The sequence below is a fragment of the Phytophthora parasitica genome (assembly GCF_000247585.1).
Source record: "Phytophthora parasitica INRA-310 unplaced genomic scaffold supercont2.2, whole genome shotgun sequence".
Lineage (NCBI taxonomy): Eukaryota > Oomycota > Peronosporomycetes > Peronosporales > Peronosporaceae > Phytophthora > Phytophthora nicotianae.
In genome coordinates, this window is record NW_008648988.1 from 879,908 (window position 1) to 899,300 (window position 19,393).

A 19,393-nucleotide genomic window follows, 5' to 3' on the forward strand; every position below is an offset into this window, starting at 1 on the left:
GTATTACATACCTAAAGCATATTCTGTAAACACGTCCTGTCACAAGTCCGCTAAATCCGCTGGTCGGGGAATCGTGCTAAACCCAGCACACCAGCTTTTTTTTTTTTTTTTTTTTTGCCACAAACGACCCAAAGGCCACCTTCTAGTGCAAGAGCGAGCACCACAACGATAAAAGCGCAGACACGAGCGACACGAGCGACGGCGAAACGAAGGACGACGAAGAAGACTGGATATATAGTCTTCAGCGGACTGAAAGTGAGGAGCCCTATAATTTTAGTGTGATTGTAAAACGTGTGATAACATAAAAAATAAATGATTTGGCAAAGGCACCATAAACGAACCTACTACTCAATCGCCTAAATCCCACTTATAACTCGTTTAGGTGCGGCTATACAGACGACCAGTGTCATCTGTATTGGATCTTACAAGCTAATGTTTGGGTCCTGCCGTCTTTCGGAGCAAAAGTATTGTCTGAGGTGTGCATGACTCAGATTTCAGTGGGTTGTTTCTGAGTGTAACGTGGATCATTTTTACCTTACAAAAAGCAGCCTGCATCCATACCCCAGAACCAAAGTCAAAGTAATTGCAGTGATAACTTTAGCTAGGAAAGTTGGCTTTTAAATCGCTTTTTTTTTCTTTTACCAACAAAAGATGAAGTACTTAGATAGATAGCATAAAATTTTGCATGCAATGTATATTTTCTACTGGATTATGGTAACTTTTCACAGTGCAGTGCTAGAATCATGTGTAGCTGCTTAACTTCAACACACACGTCAGTGACGTCACAGTCTCGACTACGATTGGCCAAAATATCGGAGACAGAGGATTCCCGCAATATGGATTGCTTGCCGCTCGTCATGTCGCGTCATTTTGGAGCTTACCCCTTCAGCCGCAGGCCCTCGAATCGAATCGGCGCTGTTGCCTGTCACAATGGAGAGCCTCAGCACCAGCAGTCCGAGTGCGCAGCAGCAGCTCCGCTCGTTCATGGCACTTCCAGCGGACGATGAGATGGCGCAGCTGATCCTCGAGGTGACACTTTCCTGTATAATCCTGCAGCAATGCCAAATTGACAGACTAACCGGATGCCCGTATTGCACATTATGACAGGAGCTGTCATTCTCGAGGCGCTCATTCACGGGCGTAGCGGCTGAAATCGCCAACTCGCCGTCGAGCAAGTCGGCTTCGGGGCTCAACTCGATCTCGGAGGACGAGGAGGATGAGGAAGAATAGACGGAACGTGCTGCCAGACGCAGGCAATGGATAGAGAATCACGCGGCGGGGCGGCCCACGACTGCACCATCGCGTAGTCGCCGTCTCCGCGCGCACCCGAGCGGCACGTGCATGTATGGTGTACATCGAGCATAGCAGCAATAGGGTAGTCGTCAGCGTAGAGGACAGCGATTGCACCGCGCTATTTATTGGAAACATGGAGTCTGTTTAAGTTTCTGGTGGTGGTGAGAGCTGCATTAAAATCATGTCCATGCCTGGAGTTCTGGCGGTAGGGGGTGTAGCCATTAGTGATCATTGCGTTGCTCTTGTTGCACGCTCTAGTCGACAGCACCACCACCAACAGGCTGCTGTCCTCCAGCGTCATTGCTGCTTGACAAGCAACGTCATTGCATCCCGTCGGATGCGCAATAAATCAATTTCTTCAGCTCTCTTCCGGTTACAGATTCTGCACTTCTTGCGTATCTTGTACTTCAACTAGACTGTTAAAAACTGAGGATGGTATTCATCGTTAGCGTGAGGAGCTCGTTCTAAAAAAGTGGAGCGTCATAACGCCGCGTCATCGCTCCCCTCATCTCATTTAACCACCTCGGCGCGGAGGATCTTGCTGGAGGCGTCGTTGCTCTCGATCCAAGCAGAGACGTCCGCGGGCATGGGCGGGTTTGCTTCCTCGTCTGACTGCAGTGCCGGCAACTTGGCGACGATCTCCGCGGGGCTCAGGGCGCCCAGCACTGTGTTCTTCACTAGTACGATGGCGTTCACGAAGTCGCCCTTGGCGCCGTGGGTCACGAAGCGGTGTTCCACGTAGAAAGCACGCTTGTCCCAACAGATGAGTCGTGACCGCATCGTGTAGGCCTGCCCGAAGGACAGCTCGCGGCGGTAGCGCACGGTCTGCGAGCCTACCACGAGGTTGCCGCCTGCAGCAGTCACCACCTTCCACACGCCGTTGTGCTGTCGCGCCAATACACAGAGAGCACAGGATGAGTCTACTTCTTCTCCACTTCGTACCCGGACTGCACTCAAAAGCCAACTACTTGCGTACCTGCCACAGATCGCGTCGTCCAAAGCCACACTCACGCAAGAAGCGCGCGTTGTTACAGTGTCCATTGCGGTCGATATCCATGAGTCCAATGCGGCCTTCGACCTTGCTTACAGCAAATAAGTGCTTGCGAGGTCCACGAGGTGCAGGCATGATCGAGTTGAGCCCCATGCGCAGGAAATACCAGAAGTCACAGAAGGCGAAGCTTGAGAGCGCGCCAACGCCCAGCGCTGTGGCGCCGCTCGCTCCGCCCACAAAATAGGCCAAGGCAGACACGGCCGTCGGTGGTAGCGTCAGCAGCATGAACGCCAGCACCTTGCGAGACACCACCATGATAGGCGACGGCAATTTAGGAAGTGGTCCCGGCACAAAATGATGCACTAGTTGTCTATCATTTTGCAACAGCCAAATTATGTATGGTGTTTCGTACACTAAGTTTGAAGTTGGCGCCAACGTCGCTCATTGGCTGTAACTCCATTTGGTCTAAAAGGAGTGATGGAGACGCAGGCTCGCGCGCTGGAGGAGGAGGTGCGGCAGCTATGCGAGCAGGAGCAGACCAAGCAGACGACGCTGCTCAAGCAGCGACTGTATAGCCGGGTGGGCCAGTTCCTCATGGGCAGTCTGGACATGCGCCACTGGTGGTGCGGCTACTCGCCGCTTATGATCTTCATGATGCGCGTGCTGGAGCTATATCCGTCGTCTGAGAGCGTCTGCGTCTTTTACAAGAGGATGGAACAGCAGCTCGGCAGCTGTCGTAAATGGTGGAACACGCAGTCAGTGTTGTTATTCTATGCGGTGATAGGTACTTACATTTTTATTTATTTTACAGTGTGGATATCTATCACGCGTCCATGTCGAGCGTCCACGTGGAACTGGAGTATGAGTTCACGCCCGAGTCCATCAAGGCGTTCTTCGTCAAACTACAAGGTCTGGATGCTGATCGAATCCAGCGCCAGCTGACAGATAAGTCCATGTGCTTGGCCAGTGCTCGCGAGGAGACGTCGGAGGCTGTAGCCCTCACGCTGTACGAGGTGCTCACTCAACGACGACTGCTGTCAGACTTCCGTATTGTGCGGGTGTTATCGAAGGTGCAAGTGCTTAATTTAGTGAAATTGAACTATGGCAAAGTGCTAATCTTGTTTTTTTAGTGGGTTTCGTCTCGATTGGCCAATGTGAAAGAAAATCAAAGCTTGGAGAACCTTCGCGGCTGTGCTGGTCTGTATCAATTACTGGTGTCACCCGACTCTGCAGTGAGGTGCGTAACTCGTTTATTTTATTTAATCGTCATCATGCTTACCGAATCCTATATTTTTTAATTGAAGAGAATGGGCCCAGGGTATGGTAACGCACTTCGGCAAAATCCAGCTTACTGGCGATAATGGCGGAGACAAGTATTTCCTCGATGTGATGGAAGAGTGGATGTACGTACTGGAAAATGAAGCATTCAACAAACATGTGCTGTCGTTGGACCTGAGAACGACAGAAGATCTTCAGGATGTAAGTATTTCTGCGTCAATTAAACCGCTCCTTTCTATAATAACTAATACGCTGTCTACAATAGTTCTTCGAGCCGACAAATTGTGTCAAGACCCCAACCAAACAGAGACTGTGGTCTGCACTGGACCATGTCATGCAGGTAAAAATGAACTTTGCGTCATCATTATGAACATTGGCATAGTAACTCGATCTCTTATTATGGTATGCGTAGCAAATGGATGTTCACAGCCTGGAAACAATGCTAGACTCCTTCGACACGATCCCGGACTTAGTCTTCAACTTTCTGCAGGACGCAGACGCAGCAGGAGACCAGGCAATTACATTGGTGGTACGCAGCATACAGGCTTTGATACCCGTTCATGATCGTTTTATTCTCATCTGTGCTATCTTGTCCACTTCAGGTTTCTAAGTGTTTCGCAGTTCTCTTACGCTGTCTTGGGCATCGATTTTGGAATCACTGCGTGCACTCCCCAGCAATCGTGCTGGATGTGGTCATGCAACATTGCCGTCTCGAGTCATGGCGTGTGCATGTTACAAAACAGTTTATTGAGCTCTTGCCACCGCTGCTTGTGGCTATGCGGCCGCCTCAAATCTCTGTCCAAGCGGTATGCAGTTAATTTGGAATTTTGAGTGCAGCGTAGTTACTAACACTAACTTTTACACTTTTGCAGTCCAATCAAGATAAACTCGACTTTTATTTGAAGGCACGCAGCGAAATCTTACAATTTTTAATTATTGAGGATCAACGCCCAACGCATTTTAACGCAATTATCATGGTGGCAATGTCAAGAGCGGCATTTACCATTTTAAACGACTGCTATGAACACCGAATGTCCGGGTCCGTAAAAACGAAGCGTGGGAGTGGACGAGATGAAGGTGCGCTGTCGGAGTCAATTTCTATCGACTACTCAGTCTCTGAGAGCGCATTCTGGTGGCCGTGTGGATCGGGAGACAACAATGTGCAGTTGGGGAAGCTGTGGATGGATCACTTGTTTAACGTTGTGGTAAGACCGTCCAATGTCGAGTCACTTGTGGACTTGGCAGCAGAGACGACTGCTCTCATATTGAGCAAACATTTACAGCTGGCTCGCGATGTTGTATACTCGAGCATTGTTGCGAACAACGGTAAAGATTCAGCATCGGTTGACACTGTCACGAAGGGGAAGCCAATCATCACAGATCTACTGAGAAAACTATGCTCGTGGGGAACGGTCACAACAATTCCACTTCAAGTTCATGGGGCACTATTCGAGTCAATTGGAGGAATTTCTGAATTGCTGAACGGTGTCGAGGCTCAAATTAACTCCAGTGATCAGCTCAAACACATTGCGGATAATTTACGGATATACGAAGCCCAGACTCAGCAATATCTCCAGCGAATGTGCGATGAAGTGTTGTTAAAAGGCTTAGCCAACCCATTTGGCTTTCCTGTGGTGTCTCAACACATCAGTGCTTGCTATCTGAGTCCGACAAGTACTACAAATCAGCAAGTGAAGAGGTATATTTCGACTTGAGTCGAGCTCTGGTGGTCAAGTGCTAACTATGATTTTTGACAGGTTAATTGGAAAATATGCCGCCGACAAGAGAAACCCGACGCAAGTGCCTTCTCCGCTGGAAGCTCTTCTCATTTCTGTTCACCGAAATGCTGAAGCGTTCTTACGTGGCCAGCTGTCCATGCTCCAGTCGATGCGTCTCTATGGTTTCTCACATGCAGTCTGTTTGCCTGTCGTGAAGAAGCTGATTTTCGTATGGTCCCGAGTATTCGACATGTTGGGCAGTGATCTGGAGAAAGCTTTTCAAAAAGCATCGAATGCGAAAGCTGTGGCCATATCATTGCACCAAGTGACGGATACTGGTATCGCAGCTGCACATTTGCTGAAGCTTCCCAGCTTGATCAATGATTTTTTGATCGCACTATTGACAGCGCTGTTTGACCCGAAGACAAAACTTACAGTGGAGATCACGGAAGCAACACGAGTGCAATGTCTCGATTTCGGGATTTCGTTCTGGAAATTCTGGATGTCAGTATTGAAAGATCCGAGTGTGTCCAGCAAGCGTGTAACAGGGATTATTAGCCCGTTGGTTGAGTGTATAGCACGGGGATCATCGTCTGAGAATAAGCGAGCGGCTGAGTTGTTAATGACGGTGCTGGGATGCCTTTTGAAAGGTAGTACTCGACTGGATGAAGTCACGCTTTCTATGGTCGACAGTATAAAGGGCGAAGCAGCGGCAATCGAGTCCAAACAATCCACTGACTTTGGCCGTATGACCAAGAAGTTCCGTCAACTAGACCAAACCTCAAACTTCTTCACCAAGCGCTCGACAGAATCAAGTGGCATGAAGGATTTTGTAGACTTGACCTCACGATCGAAATCTAAACTCCCGCCGAAGTCTAGGGGCTCTGCAAGCATGTTCAGTTCTCGACCGATGAGCGGGAAGTCAGCGGCTAGAGCTCAAAGCAGCGCGTTGGTTGATCTCACTGGTATCGAAGAAGTATCGAATGAAGCAGCAGCTAGAAAGCAACACAGCTTCTACTCTGAAGAAGAGTACCGCTTACCCCCGAAGAGAGCACCTTCTCCCATGGAGCTGGCGTCGAAAGCAAAGACTCCATTTGATATGGCGCAAGTCATTAAGGGCATTTCACATTCGCACCCTGGATCAAACAAGACAGTTCAACCGAAGCGATTAACGCAGCAGACCAACGTGGAGGGGCAACCACAAGAGGAGGAGGAGGAAGAGGATACCGATATGCGCTTCGCCGCACTTTTCCATCGGATCAAAACGACACGAAAACCCATCGCAGTTTGCTCTCTGCTGCCATTTTATCGACAGTTGCTTCAAGTCTGCATGCCTGTTCTTTTGTCTGAAGAGTTCCAAAATGAGCGATCGGATAAGGAGCTACAAGCGCCTGGTTTAAGCTTCAAGAAAAGTGCTGAGTATGTCCGAGCTTTCCTGCCCCTGATGGTGGAAGAATGCAATAACGAAGTTCAAGAGGGACTTCGAAAATGCTCTTACGGTAATGGAGGGCACCTATTGCGCTATGAATCCGAAAAGCCTCGAGAAGGAATGCGATGCATTAGCTTCAGTATTGTCCAGAAAGATGAAGGATTGCTAGCAAGCTCCCAGTCAAAATTTGGTGGCAAGGGGCGAAGAGGCTTCAATGAGAAGCTGTTCAGAAACGGGGATGTAGTTCTTTTGCAAATTGCAGTGGGAAGTCAAAACCAGAGTGGATTTATGGGCAAACGCGAGTTTTTAGGAGTCATTTTGATCAGCGAGACGGAAAAGGGACGGAGGCAAACTTCCTCGACGAAAAAGAGCAGCAAGAACGAAGAAGAAGAATCCGTAAACGTTCTCTTCTTGAACGACGGGGAGCTGGACAATGCAACTGCGAGCGTACGCTCGTTTTCAACTGAAGTGCTGGCAGCCAGTGCAATCGCCGATACGGAATGGAAGGTGAATCCACTCTGTAATTTGGTCACGTCCACGCGTGAGTACACCGCGCTTCGGTCTGTTGATATGCTTCCCGAGCACTTGAGAACAGCTATCCTCACACCAGAAACATACAAGTCGACGCAGTCGGAGCTAATTACCATCACGTTTGTATTGGATGAGCTACGTGGGGACAAATCAAGCGAAAGTCACGGAAAGATCGTGAAGCTTCTCAAGCGCTTGGATAAAATGGACGTGATGCTGACAGATTTGAGGGTAAGACTCCACTGCAGTGTTAAGCTTTTGACGACATACTAACTTCTTGCTTGTAGTCTACCAGTATAGGAAAAGCTGTGAACAAGCTGCGCAAGCACGATGATGCAGAAATCAAGGCTCTTTCCAACAAACTGAAAAGAAAGTGGACTGACCTCATGGATAAGAAGGACACATTGGAGCGTTCTCCTCGCTTTCTGTCACCCGAACTTTGGGAAGCAATTAAGCCCCAGTACAACTCATCCCAGCTGCAGTCTATCCACAGTGTGCTGAATAATTACAGCATGGGTGTATCTCTGCTTCAAGGACCACCAGGAACAGGCAAAACGAAAACGATTATGGGTCTGCTAAGCGGATTGTTGTCATTACGGCTACCAGCTACTGCAGTGATGCCGATGGTAAGCCCCAAAACGAGCCCTAATGCTCAGAGCGGAGACTTCAAGAACTTTGAGGCTGCACGGTCTCGTCGGGTGAAGGTTGAACAACCCGGTGGGAAGGCACCATCGCCACAGGCTGCAACGACGACGTTTTCCTTGAGTGGAGTAACATCTGCACTTGGGAGTATCCTTCGCCGCTCTTCCGACTCTTCTTCTACCGGACCAAGTCGAACATCCATTCAGGCACTCAAGAACGCAGAGTCATCACGCAGTCGACTGGAGAGTAAGTTATCGTCTCGGACGCACCATTCAAGTTCAAACTTGGTGGTAAAGCGTCGTATTATCTCAAGAGCAGCGTCGGAGCGTTCAGCGAGTCGAACGAACAATATTCTTCTGTGTGCGCCATCCAACGGTGCAGTCAATGAACTGGTGTTGCGAATCGTTACTGACGGACTGATGGATAGCTCTGGGAAGGTTACCAAGGTCCGAGCGCCGAGTGTGCATCCAGAGGCTCTCACAGAAGAGTTCATCTCCATTGTTCGTCTTGGAAATGCGGGCGAGGACGCGTCAGAAATCGTTAATTCTGTGTGTTTGCCACACATTATCCGGCGAGAAATGGCCATCCATCCGAAGGCAATGCAGCTACACTCGCTCCAAGACACTCAGCGACAACTGCGCAGCTCCATCCGTGACTTTCACAACAAAGCAGAAGAGGATACTGGACAAAAGAAGGACCGAAAAGCTCTAGCCAAGATGCACCAACAGCTAACGGAATGCTCCGGTAAGATCCGACGCTTGCGCGATGAAGTGACTGCGATTCGAGCGAAAATGACGGAGACGATTTTGTCCAAGGCAAGCATCATTGCTTGCACGCTGTCAAAGGCTGGAAGTGGCGATTTCTCGGAACTAAAGCACGGCTTTGACGCCCTCATTATCGACGAAGCAGCACAGGCAGTGGAGCTCAGCACTCTTGTTCCTATCCGGGAGCGAGTAGCTCGCGTTGTTCTGGTCGGCGATCCAAAACAGCTGCCTGCTACAGTGAAAAGCGTTGTGGCAGCGAAGGCGCGATACGATCGGTCACTGTTTGAACGGATAGCGGAGAGTGGAGTGGCACCGTCGATGCTTCGAGTGCAGTACAGAATGCATCCTTTCCTACGGGACTTCCCGTCTAAGAGGTTTTACGGGGGAATGCTGACCGATGGACCTAGCGTGATGGAGCGAGTCCAGAAGGTCTGTCCTGGTGTATACGCACGGACAAGCTTTCAACCTTTCTTGCTGTACGATGTTGAGAATTCAAGGGAAGAAGACATGAGCGGATCCAAGTACAACCGTGTGGAGGCAGCATTCTGCGTCAGTTTGTGTCAGAATATGTTCGAAACCTGTGCAGACGTGCGTAACAACAAGTGGAGCGTTGGTTTCGTGTCGCCTTACAAGGAACAAGTGCGTGTACTTCGACAAGAGATCACGCGATCGGGAATCCCTGCGAGTGTTTCGATCGAAGTGAACACGGTGGATGGCTTCCAGGGCCGCGAAAAAGATGTGATTGTGTTTTCATGCGTGCGATCGTCTAAGCGCGGTGGAATTGGTTTCTTGCGTGATATCCGACGTCTTAACGTGGCCATCACGCGTGCACGGTTTTGTCTCTATTTGGTTGGCAACGTGAATACTTTAGTTCGTGATGAAACGTGGGCTGCTCTAGTCAAGAGTGCTCGTGATCGCAGACTAATCATTCGAGCAGAAGGGGAGCCATTCCCTACTGTGGCGAAGAGACTTGAAAGCGACAAATATCAAGAGTTAGCTGAACACTATAAGGCGATGCATGAAAAAGTGGCCCAAAAGTCTGCAGCTACGGCGAAGCCGATGAAGGAAAAGGTGATAAAGACTGAGACTATTAAGCCAGAGGTGGAGGCGATCCAAGAGGTGAAGAAGGAAATTGAAAGTGTGAAAACAAATGATGAAATGGGCAGTGAACATGAAGACAAGGAGAAGAAGACAAAAGAGCTCAATGGGTCCGAGGACAATAAAGTCTCCATCAAAGGTGAAGTACCCCTACAGAAGCCACCGACTGAGAGCCACAAAAGACCCGCGAAAGATTCTCCTAATGAAGCGAGTTTTAAGAAGCCTCGCATATCTGTGACGGCTCCACCCACTGAAGTGGATTTGCGAGGTCAATATGAGATCCGAAGCTTTCAAGACCGTAGCAAGTCTTCGACGCCGAACTCGCGTCGACATGATGGCTACCGTTCTCATGAGAGAGCTACTGATCAGCAGACAGACTCTTTTCGGAGGGATGGTGGACGCGCCAGAACCGACCAGCGTAGGACTGAGCACGATTCATCTAGGAGGGAGATTCGCCAAGGATTTCGCGACGACAGAGGCTCATACGACAGGGATCAGCGTAGGACTGAGTACGCGAATTCTTCACGTAGGGACGTCCGCCACGACAAGCTCAGCAGATCGCATGACCACAGACGCTTAGGGCGAGACGATAGAAGAACTGAAGGCACAAACCGACTGAGCAACCGATACCGCACAGATGATCGTCGTGACCGCGATAGCCGAAGCAGATACTCACCTTCGGAAGGGCGAAGCACCTCTCGATCTCCATCTGCTTCGGTTGTCGTACCGAAGTCAATCTCTGAGAAGGAATTCTGTCAAGCAAATGAGCCTCCTCCTCCGTCCAAGACAGACCGCGTGTGCTCCAGTACTCCGAGGATGACAGGTAAACGGCCGCATCTAGAGTCGAGGTATCCACCACCGCATCCTGATCGTCGCGATTGTGCCTCGTCAAGCAGAAGCAGCTATCGGACGGTGACGAATGAACCGAGCGCAAGCAGAAACCATGTCAAAACTCCTACTGGTAGGAGCACCAACGTGCTGGGGAACATCCTGGGCAGTGCTAAGAATCTAGCAAGGTCCACCTCACGTGTGAACGACAAAACCAATCCGCGTAGCTCCGAGTTCTCGTAACACAGGCGCAGTCTGCGCTCAGGAATACAAGTGTACATTACGCTATCATGTGCGTCCTGTGCGTTGGGCATCATAGAACAAATGGCCTCATTTTGTTTTAAGTTTTATAGGACTAAACGTAGCAACGCGGCGCCCACAGCCATGATGGTACCGGCAAAACCCACCGCGTACTGGAGCATGCGCTTCTCTACCTTCTCCATAGACAGTCGGAGCTCATTCAAAGTTTCGTCCTCCGCTTGCTTCTGCAGCAAAAACTTCTTCTCGAGCTCTGCAATCTCCATGCGGATCTTGTCGAAGTCGATCTTTTCCAGCATGCGAATATCCTGCTTCAGTGTGTTGAAGTCGCGCTCCAGCAGCTCTCGCGAATGGCGCTGTGCAATATCTATATAGCACCACAAGTGTTTACAGTCCATAAAATGCCAGCTCAATTTTCTCAGTAACCTCGTAGGCTTACCGAACTTGAGAGTGGAGTTGAAAACTCGCTCGGACAGTTCCGCCTTGAGTTCCACATGCTCGGATTTCGTGGCCAACTAGCAAACCAGAAACGTGCCAATTAGCACGCAGTAGTGATCTCAATCACAGAGCTGATGCAACACTTACGATGCGTGATTGGGCCTCCAATGAGTCGGCCATGGCATCTTTCATCACCTGCAGAATAGCTTCCGACTGATCTGGTGAGAAACCTGGCACAATAGCATTAGTACTCCAGTCAAGTCACCGGCGATACCAACACCTGCTCACACCTTTGTCTTGCAGACTCTTGACGACGTTGTGAGTGTCAAAATGAAGCGGCGTGTCGCTACTATCGGTAGTGAAGCAGCGACGACCAGCAGGGACAACCTGAATCGCTGAACAAGCCGCTGGGTGTGTTGACCTGATGCTGCCAAGCGAGGCTTTCACTGAATTATGTTTTGCGAGGGTCTGCGATGCCACGAGGCTCTGGAAGTGCTGCGGGAGTGCGGCGAGAACTTGCGCCCGCGGAACGGAAGCAACAGCGATCCCAGCTCGAGCGATCATCTTGCGTCTTGAGCTGTGAGTCACCGGAATCTGATTGGCAGATTAACGGCTTGCGCAAACGATATTGGGACCACAAGAAAGTGGTCCATGTGGACACTTTTGGCTATTGTATCCTAGTCCATGTGGATATTCTAGACTAAGTCTCTCATTTTTGTCTTCATTGTCACTCATAAGGAATTGTCTGTCACTGTATCGAGCGAGCGGAGCCACTGCCTCGACTGCCTTGGTAGAAATAGCGGCAACCGACACAGCAGGCTGAGCGTTCCCTACTGTCTTTCCTGAAGCTAAGCAGACCAGCCTACATTCGTCCCACACACCTCGATGCAAGCACGGCTTAATGGTAGCCAGACACCTCCTGGAAGTGACCGCCGGGGTTGAACTTGATCATGTAGTTAGGCGCCTCCTTCTCCAACTTGGTGGGCTCAACGTCCAGCTCACGCAGACCAGGAAGGTCTGACGTCTTGATCTCGTTCAGACTGAGACGCGTAGCCCAGTCGCGCGTGAACTTGGGGTCCGGGAACTGCTCGCAGAAGTAGCCAATGGCCTGAGCCACAGGCAGCGGCAGGTTGACCAGTCTCGAGTTCTGCTTAGTAATGTCGAACACGTAATCGGCCAGCTCCTTGTACGTGAACTCTTCGTCTCCGACGAATTCGAAGGTCTTGCCCTGAATGGTCTCGTCCTGCGTAATGTGGTAAATGGCCTTGGCCACGTCGTTCACGAACACAGGCTGGATGACAGCGTCGCCGTTGTCCACGACGGGGATGCCGCCGTAGCTGAGGCGGTTGCCCATCCAGACGAGAAGACGGTCCTCGGGGCCGAACATGTTGGACGGTCGCACGATGTTGGCCTCCGGGAAGGCCTTGCGGACAGCGACCTCGCCACGGAACTTGGAGGCGGCCCACTCAGACGGCGAGTTGGGCTGGGCCAGCAGCGACGAAACGTGAACCATGCGGGGCACGCTAGCCTCCTTGGCCACCTCGGCAATGGTACGAGCCACATCGACGTGAACATCATCGTACGTGTAGTTAATCCACCACGGAAGCATGTGCTTGGTCTGGTAGTGCTTGCCGACAAGGTTAATGACGATATCGGAGCCCTCCACAGCCTCAAAGATCGAGTCGCGGTCGCGTGGGTGGAACGGCTGCTGGGCCACGTTACCTAGATCGGCCGACACGCGCAGGTGTGCCACTTCGAGGTCGTCTCCGCGGTACGGCACCACGTATCCGTTGCCATTGATGCCTGGTAAAATTACAATATGTTAAAATAAAATAATTATCATGTGGATGGACCGCCGGGACAGCTTGAGTAAAGACGCACCCAGATGCGCACACACGTAGCGTCCCAGGAAACCCGTGGCGCCAAATACCGTGGCCGTGATGCCGTTGCCACGTACGCGCCCGACGGGGTGGCGCAGAGCCGCCTTGGCCACAGGAGAGAGCACCGACATGTTGAGTCTCGTTCCCAGTATCACGCTAGGTCGCCCCCGAACCGGCAATTGTGAGGCTGCGAAGGAGCGACCTTCAAGCGACATCTTCATCGACAAAAAAAGCATCAACAAAATACAAGCGACATCTGATTGATGATGGTACAGTGTACCTCATTTCTTTGCTAGGCCTTTTCTTAGCCCACGCGTGACACCATCATCCGATCAGGTGTGAATACTCCCTCGATATTTCACTGCGTCTTCAGCTCAGGACCAACCGAGCGCCGACAACATGAAGCTCGTGGGCAAGAAGGAGCAAGCCTACGCGTCGCTGGACATGGAGTCGCCGCATGCAGCTCCCGTACGTCGTAGCAGCCCCAACCTTTCCAGCGTGCAGCTGTCTCCCTCGGGTGCCTCCACGATCTCCATCAACTCAGAGCGTAGCAACGTTTTCAGCCGCGACGATGACTGCGGTCGACCTTATTACAATAACGTAGCCAACGATATCCTCGCGGCGCTGGACGGACCTGTACGGCAACTGGCGTTCGAGACCAAAGGCGCATTGCTTGCGACAGGGTGAGCAGAATACTGAAGTTGCACGCCATGGAAAAACCTGTATACTGATATTTCTCTGGTATGTTTGCGTCAATATTACAGATTGGCAGCCACGTTTTACTTGTTAGCTTGGTTTCAGGCGGTGCTGATCCCCTTTTTCCTTGCCATTTTTCTGATGTGAGTAGGCTGAAAGGCAGCATTTTTCTCGTGGATATGGAGTTGACATGTCTGAACTTGCTCTTTATTGCAGGTACCTAGTGGATCCACTAGTGGAGGTGATCGATGTATCACCCAAGTATTTCCTCTGCGTGTGCACATCGCGGGGTCGCCATGCTCGTCGGAAGTCTCGAGGTTGCTCGCGTGCGTTTGCGTCGCTCGTGGCGGTCAGCTTGGTGTGTGTTTTCTTCGGACTGCTGGGCTACATCACTGTGCTTTCGGTCCACGCACTGGATGCGAGCGCTTACCAGACTGGTTACAACCACTTGGTTTCAGGTGTGGAGCATATTCTCGACCAGATTGGACTCCCAGTGAACATTACGACAACGCTGCATGACAACGTTGACAAGGTGGCGCGCATAGTGGTCACGGAGACGATGGATCTGCTGTCCGTGATGTTTGTGACACTGATCTATCTCACGTATTTCCTATGCACACGCACTCGTGCAAGTGATGCGGGTGGTGTCTGGTCCAAGATCGACCACGATATCCAGCGGTTTGTGACGTTGAAGTGCTTCCTCTCACTGTTCGTGGCTCTGCTGGTGACGATCGTATACGTTTCGCTGAACGTTGGACTGGCCATTGTATGGGGCATACTAACGTTCATCTTGAACTGGATCCCCAACGTTGGCGCTATGATCGCGTCTGTTGCACCAATCTGCATTATTGCCATCACTCCGTCCGACCTGATGAACCCCATGGAAAAGTTCATGGCCATGTTTCTTCCGATGTGCTTTCACATGTTCGTGGGCAACTTCGTGGAGCCCAAGGTTTTCGGCAAAAAGCTCGAGATCGACCCGGTGATCGTGATCCTGTCGCTTTCGGCGTGGGGTCTTCTATGGGGCGTTGTGGGCATGATGCTGTCCGTACCGCTCACGGCCGCAGCCAAAATTATGCTCAGCCATCTCAAATTATGGCCCGAGTTTGTGGCGCTAGTAGAAGGAACGTACTTCACACGGTTCGGCAACAAGGCCGGCAGATATAAGAAGGAGGAGGACGATCAGAAGGATTTTGAAACTATGGAAGTGCGGACAGAAAGCGAAAAGGATCGTGCAAATGGCAGCCACATGCGGGCATAACAATTCTAAAAAAGGTAGCAGCATTTTTTCTCTATTATTTATTTATTTATTCTATCCTGCGTCTGCTGTAGTATGGAGCACTAACAAAATGCTAAGCGCAAGAGTAATTACCAACGTCGACTGGGGCCCTGCGGCGACAGAAGGATCACGCAGACATCTACACCTAACAGCAGCTTCATCTTCACCATACTCCTTTTTGCAACGTTGTTCGTCTACAATTTCGACAGGGTAGTCTTCGTAATTGGGTGGTTTGGCGGCTCGGTTGTCGTTGAGAAACATGAGTACGCCGTCACAGGTGTACTGTGAAGCGTTGCAAGGTACGTCGTTGAATCCTGGTGGCGTGTGTGCAGCTCCGCATTCTGAATCGGAGCAATACCAGTCAGACGTCGTGTTGTCCTGGCAAATGTACTGTTGGTCATTGCAGCCAGTCCATACTTTGTGTGGAACTACGGGGGAATTCGGAGAGCAAATCGTTTCTCGATTGTCAGGTAGAAGCAATCCGCAGTCCGAGAAAAGCTTCGGTGCCATGTTCAATGCAACACTTGCGCAAATCTTCACCGTCTTGGTGCTCGCATTGAAGAAGTGCGTGTCCAAAGGTGTTGTAAAATGTGTGGGCTCTTCGGGGTCGCATGCGTAGCAGAAGGCAAAAGACAGGAAGCGTTTGGCGGCGTTCTGGAACTTCTCGCACGCCGGTCCAGCTTCGATCAGTGCGAGGAATTTGCCGTTGATATCCGCATCATGTGCAGGCAGACAGCAGCTTTTAGTCTTGTACCAGTTGCAGAAGACAAGCGGCTGAACGTTCTGTACGTTTTATCATAGAACGTTTTCAGTTAGAATTGAAGCTATCTGTAGATGGATACACGACTGCTGTCTGCACTTGCCTTCTTAGGTGGGTCTTGCAGACACGCACATGTGCCATCCTCCGCGGTCACGACAGCTATCGCCAGGCCAGTGATGAGTAGATACACGGCGATGACTTGCAAGTCGCACATTACCGAGAGGACCAACCGGCCATTTTACGGTGCGCAAAGGTTAGTAGTGCAACCGACGGCGGTTCAAGCTAGTGTAGCCATTTCATGGCAAACGCTAAAAAAACATTCTGAAGTTGAAAAAAGAAAAAAAAAAATAAAGAAAATAAAACGCTTTCTCTCACATAAAATTATTCCTTACAGTCTCCCCCTTGTTAGCCGTTAAGAGACCTCCATTCAATAGTATAGAGGTTTTATGATTTGCAGGAAGGATTAGTGATGAAGCTGTAGAATACCTTATCATCTTTAAAGGGGTATAAGGAGGTATTGTGACGGGGAGCACTGAACTAGAAAAATAGAATAGTTAACCCATGATGGGAATAATCCGCACTGCCACCGGATACCCGTCATCATCAGAAATGTATCGGATTTTTGCTCGGGAATCAGTTTTTGACGAAATTTCCACCAATCATATCACACTGCGCCCCCTCTTCCGTCAAACTGGAGTCATCTTTCATCCGTCCACAGGCGACACACCCAGCCATGGCCAACCTCGCCTCTGACGACTACTATGAGAACCTGGGAGTGGCCCGTACCGCTACAGCGCAGGAGATTAAGACGGCGTACGTTGCAAGTCTGTACTCCCACGCAGGTCAAGTGACTAACATTCTTGTACTGCAGGTACCGCAAGCTTGCCATTAAGTACCATCCGGACAAGAACCCCGCGGACAAGCTCACGGCTGAAGCCAACTTTAAGATCGTGGGCGAGGCCTACAACGTCCTCTCGGATGATGGAACCCGGAAGATCTGTGAGTGCAGAGTGGCTATCTCTACCTCTGGAATATTTACTTACTGTTTTGCTGTGATATTTCCTTCTGCAGATGATATCTACGGCAAGGAAGGACTGGAGGACGGCGCAATGCCGATGACCAAAGAGCGCGCTATGGAGATTTTCGAGGAATTCTTTCGCTTCGGTGAAGCTATGGACCCGGATGCTCCCGACCGCTCCAAGGGTCTGAAGCGAGCGGCAGGTGGTGCAGTGTACGCACCCGCGAAGGGTCTTCTCTACGGTGGCAAATCCATTGTAGGAGGGATTGTGATGGGGTCGGCGGCTGTCGTAGCAGGCAAGTTTGGTTATGTGATGCTTGATACGGACGAGACGATCTAACGGCTTATGTGCGTTTTGCTACAGGTGCTGGTGCCATGGTAGTTAACGTTGCCTCGGGCATTAAAGAGATGGGCGAAGCCGGCGTCAACTCGGCACGTAAGCGCAAGGACAGCAAGCAGACTAGTGATAGTGAAACGGAAGTTCCTGTCGCTACTGCGGTTGACGGATCTACAGAAAATGGAGCTGGTGAGCAGAAGGGCGCGATAGAGATCGCCAACCAGAAGCCTACTCCTACCTTCATGGGAGGATTGAAGAAGGCGACTATTGGCGCTGTTGCTGCTCCTGTTGCGGTATGCTCGTGTGTTTGTGCTCTTTTGTGGGCATCGGAGATTGACAATTTCTTTTTTTTTTTAATTTTGCAGGCTATTGTGACTGGAGGTGGCGTCTTGCTTGCCAGTGGTGTAGCAGCAGGCGGATACGTGGTCGGTGGTTTCGCTGGCGCTGCTACGAATGTAGCAAGTGGAGTGCGCGAGGTGAAGGCAGCAAACAAGTTGGAGAAGAAACGTCGTGCTTCCAGTGCCGCGAGCACTCGTGACTCCTCCGCCTCCACAAAGAGCTCCCCTGCTTCGTCAGAGCCATCAGTAAAAGCGGTTCCAGTGGCTGAACCAACGATACCAGCACCTGCAACCCAGACCGCCTAGAGGATGATTGGCAAGTAGACCAGTTAGAGAGAGAGAGATAGTTCCATATCCATAGTAAACCTTGATTTAGTTACTTTCTGTTCATTTACCCCCCCCCCCCACTTTATCTAAAACCAAGGGCTTCTAAGCACGGATCAAGCCTGGGCCTCCGATTGAGCTGGCGTAGCACTCGAAACCCTTTGCTTCCAGCCGGGTAATTAACTTCGCCAAGTCTTCGTTACTCAAGCCGCGTGGCAATAGAGAGATCGTGCAGCCGCCTCCACCAGCACCAGTCAGCTTTGTAGATCCGTTAAACTGCTTGCAAATACGCGCCACCTCGTCGATTTGTGGATGCCCCACGCCGAGATCGCTTAGAATTTGTTGGTTGTGTTCAATTTCCTGACCAAGTACTTCCTCAGAAAGCACCTTCCGCTCACTGAGTGCCACGAACTTTTCGACAAGCTGCTGAATAGTATCAAATTGCTTCTGTACCTTTTCACGATCTGCTTCGTAGCGCTTACGGACATTTGCAACTTGTACTTTTGTGGAACGGGGCACGCGCGTATTAACCAGAAGAAAGCGGAATTTGTTCAGCGGGCACTGAATGCGATCGAACGAAGGCTCTGGGTGTTTCTGGAAGAGCAGGGTGCCACCAAAGCACGACACCGTATTGTCTGCACCTGAGGGTGATCCGTGTAGAATCACTTCAGCACCGAAGGCATATTCGTTGATGAAGTCCAGTTCGTGCTTTCGAGAGCTACCCGACAGCTCTGCGAAAGCTCCGGATAGAGCCACAGACATGGCTGCTGAAGAACCCAGACCCGCACCAATAGGCAGACCGCATGTTTCCACCTCCACATGAAGCCCTCCTTTAGAGCTGTACGTTTATAGCACACGAGTGAGTCTACAGTGAGCACACATCGTCAAATACACGAACAACAGGCCTACCCGCTCAGATATCCAGACGAACGGAGCAGAGCGCAGCACAGGAACAACGGGGCTCGCATAGTCTTGGCATCTTCGGGAGTTTCACCTTCCAACACACCGTCGATACGCGTCATTACCTCCTGCGATGGCGTCGGCACGTATTGGACCTCATCCTCGAGTCCGGCCACTACCTTCTGTAGCGCCGAAGTCGCGTACGTGCGCCGCAGCGGCTGCTTGTCACCCGTGGACTTGATGTCCTTGCATGAAAACTCGATCGAGGGCTCGATGCCTGCAGGTACGTGAATGCGGGTCTGCAGAGAGGAATAAAATGAGTTTATCGGATCAAGATTTCTTCAACTTCGACAGGAAGAGTGAATTTAACGTACAATCTCCGCCTTGATGCGCAGATCCGACAGCGCCGCTGCCACTACGGGACAGCCGTAGACCACAGCGTGTTCACCGAGCAGCAGCAGCTTCCCAGGCGCCGACACACGTACAACCTCGCGGTCTCCTCCCATGCCGATTTGGCAACTGCCTAATTTCTGCTGACACGAACGTTTGGTACAGTGTACCATTTTACCATCGCCACTAGTTTTTACGAGAAGAAG

General features: G+C 50.8%; 9 protein-coding genes across 13 annotated transcripts; 4 read left to right on the forward strand and 5 right to left on the reverse strand.

Annotated features, from left to right (window-relative positions):
* Window positions 1-930: 930 nt before the first annotated feature.
* On the forward strand, window positions 931-1,230 carry PPTG_02324 (hypothetical protein; the record flags this gene model as incomplete). The annotated part of the gene is made up of 2 exons (XM_008893385.1): window positions 931-1,029; window positions 1,108-1,230. 2 exons carry the CDS (start codon window positions 931-933, stop codon window positions 1,228-1,230), a joined length of 222 nt encoding a protein of 73 aa, XP_008891633.1.
* Window positions 1,231-1,430: 200 nt separating this feature from the next.
* PPTG_02325 (hypothetical protein) lies at window positions 1,431-2,661 on the reverse strand. Its single transcript, XM_008893386.1, has 2 exons — window positions 2,270-2,661; window positions 1,431-2,178 (listed from the first exon to the last, which is right to left on the reverse strand). The coding sequence occupies exons 1-2, from the start codon at window positions 2,597-2,599 to the stop codon at window positions 1,804-1,806; spliced, it is 705 nt and encodes a 234-aa protein (XP_008891634.1). The 5' UTR covers window positions 2,600-2,661; the 3' UTR covers window positions 1,431-1,803.
* PPTG_02326 lies at window positions 1,717-10,900 on the forward strand. 2 transcript variants are annotated; one of them, XM_008893387.1, is made up of 10 exons: window positions 1,717-3,027; window positions 3,096-3,354; window positions 3,415-3,521; window positions 3,589-3,763; window positions 3,828-3,902; window positions 3,975-4,091; window positions 4,165-4,368; window positions 4,435-5,261; window positions 5,320-7,468; window positions 7,525-10,900. In XM_008893387.1, the coding sequence occupies exons 1-10, from the start codon at window positions 2,762-2,764 to the stop codon at window positions 10,810-10,812; spliced, it is 7,467 nt and encodes a 2,488-aa protein (XP_008891635.1). In that variant the 5' UTR covers window positions 1,717-2,761; the 3' UTR covers window positions 10,813-10,900. The 2 variants fall into 2 exon arrangements, with proteins under 2 accessions (XP_008891635.1, XP_008891636.1); XM_008893388.1 differs by lacking the exon at window positions 1,717-3,027 and having other exon boundaries at window positions 3,028-3,354; window positions 7,525-10,812.
* Window positions 10,818-11,868, reverse strand: PPTG_02327. 2 transcript variants are annotated; one of them, XM_008893390.1, is made up of 4 exons: window positions 11,556-11,868; window positions 11,413-11,495; window positions 11,267-11,342; window positions 10,818-11,194 (listed from the first exon to the last, which is right to left on the reverse strand). In XM_008893390.1, the coding sequence occupies exons 1-4, from the start codon at window positions 11,827-11,829 to the stop codon at window positions 10,917-10,919; spliced, it is 711 nt and encodes a 236-aa protein (XP_008891638.1). In that variant the 5' UTR covers window positions 11,830-11,868; the 3' UTR covers window positions 10,818-10,916. The 2 variants fall into 2 exon arrangements, with proteins under 2 accessions (XP_008891638.1, XP_008891637.1); XM_008893389.1 differs by having other exon boundaries at window positions 10,818-11,342; window positions 11,556-11,863.
* Window positions 11,869-11,877: 9 nt separating this feature from the next.
* Window positions 11,878-13,834, reverse strand: PPTG_02328 (hypothetical protein). The gene is made up of 2 exons (XM_008893391.1): window positions 13,147-13,834; window positions 11,878-13,068 (listed from the first exon to the last, which is right to left on the reverse strand). Exons 1-2 carry the CDS (start codon window positions 13,379-13,381, stop codon window positions 12,164-12,166), a joined length of 1,140 nt encoding a protein of 379 aa, XP_008891639.1. The 5' UTR covers window positions 13,382-13,834; the 3' UTR covers window positions 11,878-12,163.
* On the forward strand, window positions 13,440-15,171 carry PPTG_02329. Of its 2 annotated transcripts, XM_008893392.1 has the most exons (3): window positions 13,440-13,828; window positions 13,910-13,984; window positions 14,058-15,171. In XM_008893392.1, the coding sequence occupies exons 1-3, from the start codon at window positions 13,545-13,547 to the stop codon at window positions 15,100-15,102; spliced, it is 1,404 nt and encodes a 467-aa protein (XP_008891640.1). In that variant the 5' UTR covers window positions 13,440-13,544; the 3' UTR covers window positions 15,103-15,171. The 2 variants fall into 2 exon arrangements, with proteins under 2 accessions (XP_008891640.1, XP_008891641.1); XM_008893393.1 differs by having other exon boundaries at window positions 13,440-15,171.
* Window positions 15,154-16,197, reverse strand: PPTG_02330 (hypothetical protein; the record flags this gene model as incomplete). The annotated part of the gene is made up of 2 exons (XM_008893394.1): window positions 15,984-16,197; window positions 15,154-15,903 (listed from the first exon to the last, which is right to left on the reverse strand). The coding sequence occupies exons 1-2, from the start codon at window positions 16,092-16,094 to the stop codon at window positions 15,154-15,156; spliced, it is 861 nt and encodes a 286-aa protein (XP_008891642.1). The 5' UTR covers window positions 16,095-16,197.
* Window positions 16,198-16,554: 357 nt separating this feature from the next.
* On the forward strand, window positions 16,555-17,975 carry PPTG_02331. Of its 2 annotated transcripts, XM_008893396.1 has the most exons (5): window positions 16,555-16,693; window positions 16,752-16,879; window positions 16,952-17,194; window positions 17,263-17,528; window positions 17,601-17,975. In XM_008893396.1, exons 1-5 carry the CDS (start codon window positions 16,614-16,616, stop codon window positions 17,877-17,879), a joined length of 996 nt encoding a protein of 331 aa, XP_008891644.1. In that variant the 5' UTR covers window positions 16,555-16,613; the 3' UTR covers window positions 17,880-17,975. The 2 variants fall into 2 exon arrangements, with proteins under 2 accessions (XP_008891644.1, XP_008891643.1); XM_008893395.1 differs by having other exon boundaries at window positions 17,263-17,975.
* On the reverse strand, window positions 17,921-19,328 carry PPTG_02332 (mevalonate kinase). The gene is made up of 3 exons (XM_008893397.1): window positions 19,172-19,328; window positions 18,807-19,096; window positions 17,921-18,735 (listed from the first exon to the last, which is right to left on the reverse strand). The coding sequence occupies exons 1-3, from the start codon at window positions 19,301-19,303 to the stop codon at window positions 18,003-18,005; spliced, it is 1,155 nt and encodes a 384-aa protein (XP_008891645.1). The 5' UTR covers window positions 19,304-19,328; the 3' UTR covers window positions 17,921-18,002.
* Between the last annotated feature and the right edge of the window lie 65 nt (window positions 19,329-19,393).

Excerpts from the sequence above, each read along its gene's own strand:
- PPTG_02325 (XM_008893386.1), bottom strand. The coding sequence starts at position 2,599 with ATGGTGGTGTCTCGCAAGGTGCTGGCGTTCATGCTGCTGACGCTACCA. Across the intron at positions 2,179-2,269 it reads GACGACGCGATCTGTGGCAG|CACAACGGCGTGTGGAAGGT; the intron begins GTACGCAAGTAG and ends TTGGCGCGACAG.
- PPTG_02326 (XM_008893387.1), top strand. The coding sequence starts at position 2,762 with ATGGAGACGCAGGCTCGCGCGCTGGAGGAGGAGGTGCGGCAGCTATGC. Across the intron at positions 3,903-3,974 it reads CACTGGACCATGTCATGCAG|CAAATGGATGTTCACAGCCT; the intron begins GTAAAAATGAAC and ends TGGTATGCGTAG. Across the intron at positions 5,262-5,319 it reads ACAAATCAGCAAGTGAAGAG|GTTAATTGGAAAATATGCCG; the intron begins GTATATTTCGAC and ends GATTTTTGACAG.
- PPTG_02327 (XM_008893389.1), bottom strand. The coding sequence starts at position 11,829 with ATGATCGCTCGAGCTGGGATCGCTGTTGCTTCCGTTCCGCGGGCGCAA. Across the intron at positions 11,496-11,555 it reads CAAGAGTCTGCAAGACAAAG|GTTTCTCACCAGATCAGTCG; the intron begins GTGTGAGCAGGT and ends CTATTGTGCCAG. Across the intron at positions 11,343-11,412 it reads TGGAGGCCCAATCACGCATC|TTGGCCACGAAATCCGAGCA; the intron begins GTAAGTGTTGCA and ends CTGGTTTGCTAG.
- PPTG_02328 (XM_008893391.1), bottom strand. The coding sequence starts at position 13,381 with ATGCTTTTTTTGTCGATGAAGATGTCGCTTGAAGGTCGCTCCTTCGCA. Across the intron at positions 13,069-13,146 it reads CTACGTGTGTGCGCATCTGG|GCATCAATGGCAACGGATAC; the intron begins GTGCGTCTTTAC and ends TAATTTTACCAG.
- PPTG_02329 (XM_008893392.1), top strand. The coding sequence starts at position 13,545 with ATGAAGCTCGTGGGCAAGAAGGAGCAAGCCTACGCGTCGCTGGACATG. Across the intron at positions 13,829-13,909 it reads GGCGCATTGCTTGCGACAGG|ATTGGCAGCCACGTTTTACT; the intron begins GTGAGCAGAATA and ends TCAATATTACAG. Across the intron at positions 13,985-14,057 it reads TTCCTTGCCATTTTTCTGAT|GTACCTAGTGGATCCACTAG; the intron begins GTGAGTAGGCTG and ends TCTTTATTGCAG.
- PPTG_02331 (XM_008893395.1), top strand. The coding sequence starts at position 16,614 with ATGGCCAACCTCGCCTCTGACGACTACTATGAGAACCTGGGAGTGGCC. Across the intron at positions 16,880-16,951 it reads TGATGGAACCCGGAAGATCT|ATGATATCTACGGCAAGGAA; the intron begins GTGAGTGCAGAG and ends TTCCTTCTGCAG. Across the intron at positions 17,195-17,262 it reads GTCGGCGGCTGTCGTAGCAG|GTGCTGGTGCCATGGTAGTT; the intron begins GCAAGTTTGGTT and ends GTTTTGCTACAG.
- PPTG_02332 (XM_008893397.1), bottom strand. The coding sequence starts at position 19,303 with ATGGGAGGAGACCGCGAGGTTGTACGTGTGTCGGCGCCTGGGAAGCTG. Across the intron at positions 19,097-19,171 it reads TGCGCATCAAGGCGGAGATT|ACCCGCATTCACGTACCTGC; the intron begins GTACGTTAAATT and ends TCCTCTCTGCAG. Across the intron at positions 18,736-18,806 it reads TCGTCTGGATATCTGAGCGG|CTCTAAAGGAGGGCTTCATG; the intron begins GTAGGCCTGTTG and ends ATAAACGTACAG.